Here is a 7019-nt window from a genome sequence, read left to right on the forward strand (position 1 = left end):
TTTTTATTTCTTTTTTTCTGTCGCGAATGGGAAAAACCGCGATGATCAAAGCAGATGTGCGTCGCGACGGAGGGATCGGAGGTAGTCGGTGGGAAGAGGGATTAGAGAGCCTCAATTTTGATATTGCATTTATTTTCTTCTTCCCATTATAGTTTCTCAATATCACTTGATTACAAGTTACAAAAAAAGGCATAGACAAAAGACAATGACCGTCATATGACAAGTAATGATGAGGTATGTGATGATAACCAAATCATGAAGGAGATATATGCTCCTGATACAGAATGAATTAAATTATAAACACGCACATGTTTGAACCAAAAGAAACAAAGAATTAATTCACATGAGAAAAATTGAACTAATAACAATTCAAACCACAACACCATACCTAAATGGGACACACAAGAAGGTGCTAAACAAACTTTAAGGATTTAAGCCGTTCGTTGGCCTCTACCTGTCTTTGATAGAACGTCTTTGAGATAGTCATAACGGCTGCGATGATAATCAATCCACAAACAAAGCTGCCTTATGGCCTCCCTCTTCTCTTCACCCAAGTCCAACATGCCATCATCTTTCTCTTTCATCTTCTTCTCCAATTCTCCAACTGTATTCCTCAGTTGAGCCATGTTCGCAGCCAGATTCGTCTTCTCTGATTCATCCTTGCTTGCTTTTGCCTCCAGCTTCCCAATCCTCTCCCTCAAAGCTAACTCTTCTTCATTCTTATCCCGCAGCTGCTCCAGCAATTGGTGTCTCTGTGTCTGCAATTGCTCTTTTTCCTTGTTCATCTCCCTGAAACCGTTCTTTGCAACCTGAAGCTCACGAGACATGTTGGAGATAGAGTTCTCATGATTTTTACATTTATCAGAGAAATTCCAGCAAACGGTTTCTATGCCAACCGTCACGCTGTTCACACACTCTTTAACACCGGCTATGATTTCCTGAAAAGCTTCATTGTTGGCAGCAAGCTTTACTGACAAAGTAGCAATCATGTCATCAAGAGCTTTCTGCTCTTGTTGGAACTTTTCTTCAGCTTTTCTAAAGCTCTCCTCCTTCTCACTTAGCAATTGTTCTGTGACGCGTAACTTCTGATTGGAAAGACGAAGCTTAACCTCGAGCATGCGGACATTCTCAAACATAGTGTTGATTTCATCTCCTTTCTCTTCAAGGTCTCTCTTCAGATCCTCCACTGTATGCTCCAGTTCAGCCATCATCTGATTCTTAAACTCACTGCCTTCATGGAATTCACGTTCCATTTCTTCAATCTTCTTCTCAGCAACTTCAAGGCTCACCTTGCTTTCCTTCAGCCAACCTTCCATTTGTATATAACCTTCATTTAACTTCTGATAAGCATCTTCTCGTTCTTCTAATGTTCTCTGAAGACTGGTTGACTTTCCTGCTAGCTCATTCTTTTCATTCTCTATGAGTGTAAACCTTTCTGCATGTTCTTCTTTGATTTTTCCACAGTGGAGCTCCAACTCTTCTTTTAAGCCCTGCAATGAAAGCAAGTCATTTTGCAGATTATTCACTTGGGTGGTTAAGGCAGAAGCTTCGTTCTCTTTCTCATGAAATTTTTCCTGCAAAGTGGACAACGCAAACTTCTTTTCTGCCATTGTTGTCTCCAGCGCAGTGATTGTTCCCTTCAATCCAATAATTTCCTCTCTCAGCTCGCTGTTCTCATGATCTTTAGCTCTTGCTTGCTCTTCAAGTTCACTCTTCTGGCTGTGTATAGAATCCACCTCCAACTTCAGTCCGTCATACTGCTGTGATGACTCTTGTTTCTGATTCTCCAAGGAAACCAAATCATTTTGAAGATTGTTGATTTTCTCAGTCAAATTCATTATTTGAGCTGAACTCTCTTCCTCTACTTTACGAAGTGTGTCCTGGATGACAGAAAACGCGGATTCTCTCTCTAATGATGTTTTCTCTAATTCTGCTGTTTTGTCAAGTAGCTCCAACTTCTCTTGTCTCAAATGATCAATCTCGTGGCTGTTAGCCCTTATCAGCTCATCATCTACACTTTTCTGGTTCTTCATAGTGCTCACCTCTGATTCCAGATTCCTTATCTGCATGAGTAAATTTTCGGTGTCTTCCATAAGTTTCTCTTGTTCCAGGGTTTTTCTGTCAACCTCCTCTTTCAGATTTTGCAATTGAATTGCATACTCTGAATTCTCTTGGACTTTTTCCACTAACTGAACTTCCAAGTCAGCTTTCTGTTGTTGTAGGGACTCCACTTCGTGCTGCAACACACTCATGTTATCAGTAATGCTTTTGACTTGAGTTGATGCTTCACTGCTCTTTGAAATTATCTGCTCTTCCAGTTCATTGTTTTTTGAATGTAATGTGCTTATGTCAGTCAGCAGATTGGTTATCTGAGATGTCAAATCTAATATTTTAGAGGATGACTCCTCCTCATTATCTTCAAGTTTCTTCTTGAGGGAAAATAGTTCCTCTTCTCTTTCTTTGGACTTCATTTCAAGTTCTGAAATCTGGCTACGTAGCCCTAAATTGTGCTCTCCCAGTTCCCTTGCTTCAGTTGTGCCCCTTTTAATTTGCTCCTCCATATCTCTTTTCTGGGTTTGATGTGATTCTAGTTCTAGTGCCAGGTTTGTGACTTGTCCCTCAAGCTCCCTAATTTTATTTGAGGATTCATTCTGATGCCCTTCATGCATCTCGGTGAGGGTTGAAACTTCCCTTTCCTTCTCATCATGTTTCTCCTTTAACTGACTCAATTCATCTACAAGTTCTTGAATTCTTCTGTGAGAAAGCTGAACCTCATCAGAAGCCTGTGAAATTGTCAATTTCAATGATTCAGTTTCTTCCCCAGTGACTCTCAGGTTGTTGTTGACCTTTGTCATTTCCTCATCTGCATGCTCTAACTGCTGTTTTAGAATGGAAATTTCCCCTGTCACAACTCGTAATTCTTTCTCAAGCGAGAATTTCTCATCCTTCAGTTGATCAACTGTGGTTCTCAGGTCATCTGTAATCTTCTTTTCCTTGACAATCTGCTGGATAGCTGTGTCCTTCTCCAGTGTCAAACTATCTTTTTCTGTCTTCAAGTCCTCCAATCTTTGACTCAGCTCAGCTTCTGTCTTACCAGCAACATCCAGTTGATTTTTTAGTTCAGCATTCTCTTCCAAAAGTTTTGATCTTTGAATACTCGATGCTTCAGCATCAGTTTTCAAATCCATGTTTATTTTGTCTACTTCTTCTATTTTGCTCAATGCTGCAACATGTTCCTCCTTTAACTGACTCAATTCGTCTACAAGTTCTTGAACTCTTCTGTGAGAAAGCTGGACCTCATCAGAAGCCTGTGAAAGTTTCAATTTCAATGATTCATTTTCTTCCTCAGTGACTCTCAGGTTGTTGTTGACCTTTGTCATTTCCTCATCTGCATGCTCTAACTGCTGTTTTAGAATGAAAATTTCCCCTGTCACGACTTGTAATTCTTTCTCAAGAGAGAATTTCTCATCCTTCAGTTGATCAACTGTGGTTCTCAGGTCATCTGTAATCTTCTTTTCCTCGACAATCTGCTGGATAGCTGTCTCCTTCTCCGATGTCGAACTATCTTTTTCTGTCTTCAAGTCCTCCAATCTTTGACTCAGCTCAGCTTCTGTCTTACCAGCAACGTCCAGTTGATTTTTTAGTTCAGCATTCTCATCCAAAAGTTTTGATCTTTGAATACTCGATGCTTCAGCATCAGATTTCAAATCCATGTTTATTTTCTCTACTTCTTCTATCTTGCTCAATGCTGCAACATATTTCGAATTAAGATCCTCCTTTTCTTCATGAGTACTTGTCAACCTCTGGTTTAATTCAGCAACTTCCACACTAGCCATTTCAAGTTCTTGCTTTAAGCCTTCAATTATCTTTTGAAAGTCACTTTCCAGCTGTCCATTTTTTCTGACTTTGTCTCTTGAAGAATAATCTGAATCTGAGTCTGAACTGGATGATGAGCTCTCATTTTCTCCTTGCTTGCCATGAATCTTTTTCCTTAACTCACCTGTCAAATGATCATATCGTGTATAGAGCGATTGGTACTGATTGTGGAAATCCTCAATCAGTTCAACAAGTGGTTCCTTCTTAGATTGCTCTAAAGGGGGGCCATCCTCTTCAAGGTTGTCATCTTTAATAAGTTTCAATATCCTTTTCACTTTGTCATCAATTTCTGTAGGAAAAAAAAAGAGCAGCAAAACACGAAATCATTTGTTTAATCATTACAAGGTGATTGATAAGTTGTGGAAAATTATTTATCATTATCATTGTGATGTCATGGTGGCAGCTGAGCTTTTAATCTTGGGATAGAAATTGTACCTGTTTTAGCTCCCTGCAGTTGCTCATCTTTCTCAGGGTCAAGATGACTTCCAAACAAAGATTTTATAGACTCTCTAAAGCGATGTTTCACCATCTTCTCTATGGATCTTCAACTTATCAGCAGTCACGCACGCATCAACATAATCTGCTCCCCATGATCCCAAATAGTCAGGAACTGAAAAAATTAACACTTTTTTAGCACTATTTTCTTCATGCTTAAATTTGCAGGTAATTACCATCTGTAAGGAATTTCTAAGTAAACATCATTAACAAGATTAACGCAGATTATCGCTACTATTTTATTCTAAGTGTTATGGATATTTATCAAACTTTAGAGGGGAGGAGGGGGAGGAGAAAAAGTTATGTATAGCAACTAAAAAATGTAGAAAGTATTGTCGAAAAGTGTAGTTTATTATTGCTGTCATTACAGAAAGAGTACATATTCTTTTCTGGTCGGTCTGAGCTTTCATCAGCGCTTTTCCATAAAGAAATTTGTAGTCCGTATAGTTTATATGTCATCAAAGAAGATGGTGGAAAGCAATAGTAGATGTGCCACACAAATGGGATTTATTAATCGATTTGATATGATATTATTATATATAGCCGTCAGGAAAATGCAAAGGCAACATATTTTAACGAGAGATAAATGATCATAAAATATGGGGAATGATTATAACGGTGTCTCATCGCAACAAGGACATAGTACATACAATTTCGTAGAACTCGAATCGATCCAATAACAAAATGAATATTCCGTTCCACTATTGAAATCGAGGGTAATTACTAATTATGAGAATAATTGGCCGTATAGTGATGTAAAAATAGAGAAACAAAGGAAAGGGATACGTGAAAAAGATATCTGGATTCTCCATTGATAAGTGAAGAAAGATGCAATTGTCATCATCAATTAACCAATACTTGATTCTCTCAGCTTTTCGGAGATTGCAATAAACGTACCGTCAAACCACCATTTTACGCTATCAGGATTAAAATTCAATTATTGAATGCGGAATAATTAAACTAAGCTTAAATAATTAACTCAAGAAAATGATTAAAATTATAGAGAAGGAAACAGAGACACTTGAAGTAGGCGCCAAGAACTAACAATGGTGCGCCAAGTCAACAACCCCGGGAATCTTCGCCAGAAGCTGAGTCGGATTCAGATGAGAGAGTATGAGACAGCTCACGAACAACCGGGATCATGCCTCGTTTTTTTTTTTTTTTTTTTGGTAACAAATTTTTTTGTCATTATTTAACAACAAAAACGAAATACCTTTGTAAATTGTAGATTTGTAATTTACCGAAAGATGACCGGATAAAACAAGAAATGATAATTGCAAATCATGATCTCTAAATCACAATTTCGACAAATAAGTTAGGTACCTGAGGTACAGGGTCAGTCAGTATTCTTTCTACTCTTGAGAATCTTCTTGTTGAACTCCTCAAATGCAAAACTGCAGCAGCTGAAAGAGAAACAAAAGTATTCAGAGCTAATTGATCTTGGACCTGTATGTGCAGCTTTAGAAGTAATACGATCAAATTCAATGAATTCATATATCACTAACAGCAAGAGTTCTTTCGTAGTTCTGACTAAGAAAAAAGATATACTAAGCGCAGAATTTTCAAAGATCGTCATCATATAGAAAAGGAAAATCGATAGCAAAGTAAACTATTCGGATTGTTCAGGGAGAATTACAGGAAGAACAAGTAAAGATGAGAAAACGAGAGAAGTAAATTGAAGCATGCATGATATCAGTCTTAGAGCATAGGAAGTTGATCGGATCGAATCCGAAAGCTGAAACGATTCGGGAGAACCACGCAGAATCAGAAAGAAGAAAGGAACAACAGAAGGAATCGAGAGTTACCTACCTGTGAAAAACGAAGAGAGGATGAAGCAGAGAATCGATGCTTAGAAAAAATCGAAAAGAAAGGAAGAGGAGTGAATGAGTGAGAACGTTCTTCAATTAATGCGAGAGAGAGAGACAGGGAGGCTAAGCTTGAGTTTTATTTTCTGACACATGATGAATGAATAAATAAATAAATAAATGAAAGAAATATAGTGGCATGAAAAGTGGCTTTGTTTGGATTAGAGCGCTGAAAAGGGACGCCAGCATTGTGCACCTTCAAATTTCGGGGATGGAATCTTTGGAATGTATTTTCAGATGTATGTCCCTCTCGTTCTATTTTTATTACATGCACTGCCACGCGATTTCTCGCGCCTCATTAGGCTGGCCACTTCTGTCCTGTTTCGTGCGAGAGAATCCAATCAGACTCCAATCACACTATTGGCCTCTGGGATTATTACTGTCTACTGTTGCCAAGAAAGGTTACAGAAACTTTTAGTAAATAAATAACACGTACCCAAAAGATTCTAGTGTTAACAATCTAAACAATTGTTTACGATTCATAAGATATGGTAGCGTTATCGATAAGATGAGTTAAGTTTTATTTTAGTTTTTGAAATTGATGAATTGTACTGATTTAATCTTTTAGATTCTGATTGTATTAAATTAATCTTTTAAATTTAAAAAAATGTATCATGTTAATTTTTGTCTTATTTTTTATCATCGAAGCACTGATACTATTAGTGACGTAGCCAATTATTACTACACTGGACACAATAAAACGACGTCATTTTTAATTTGGCACTAAAAATTCCTTTAAGCAAGGTCGTTTGTATGTGATAAAAAATAAAACGTTTGCATTCC

The 7019-nt window shown here is 37.7% G+C and overlaps 1 protein-coding gene across 2 annotated transcripts; it reads right to left on the reverse strand.

Moving 5' to 3' along the window:
- Positions 1 to 217: 217 nt before the first annotated feature.
- LOC130967984 (COP1-interactive protein 1) lies at positions 218 to 6377 on the reverse strand. 2 transcript variants are annotated; one of them, XM_057893056.1, is made up of 4 exons: positions 6181 to 6377; positions 5695 to 5774; positions 4312 to 4456; positions 218 to 4165 (listed from the first exon to the last, which is right to left on the reverse strand). In XM_057893056.1, the coding sequence occupies exons 3-4, from the start codon at positions 4403 to 4405 to the stop codon at positions 432 to 434; spliced, it is 3828 nt and encodes a 1275-aa protein (XP_057749039.1). In that variant the 5' UTR covers positions 4406 to 4456; positions 5695 to 5774; positions 6181 to 6377; the 3' UTR covers positions 218 to 431. The 2 variants fall into 2 exon arrangements, with proteins under 2 accessions (XP_057749039.1, XP_057749038.1); XM_057893055.1 differs by having other exon boundaries at positions 4312 to 4486; positions 6181 to 6376.
- Between the last annotated feature and the right edge of the window lie 642 nt (positions 6378 to 7019).

This window comes from Arachis stenosperma, chromosome 3, assembly GCF_014773155.1.
Source record: "Arachis stenosperma cultivar V10309 chromosome 3, arast.V10309.gnm1.PFL2, whole genome shotgun sequence".
Lineage (NCBI taxonomy): Eukaryota > Viridiplantae > Streptophyta > Magnoliopsida > Fabales > Fabaceae > Arachis > Arachis stenosperma.

Coding starts and splice junctions, on each gene's coding strand:
- LOC130967984 (XM_057893056.1), bottom strand. CDS start 4,405: ATGGTGAAACATCGCTTTAGAGAGTCTATAAAATCTTTGTTTGGAAGT. Junction 4,166..4,311: donor ACTGCAGGGAGCTAAAACAG/GTACAATTTCTA, acceptor TTTTTCCTACAG/AAATTGATGACAAAGTGAAA.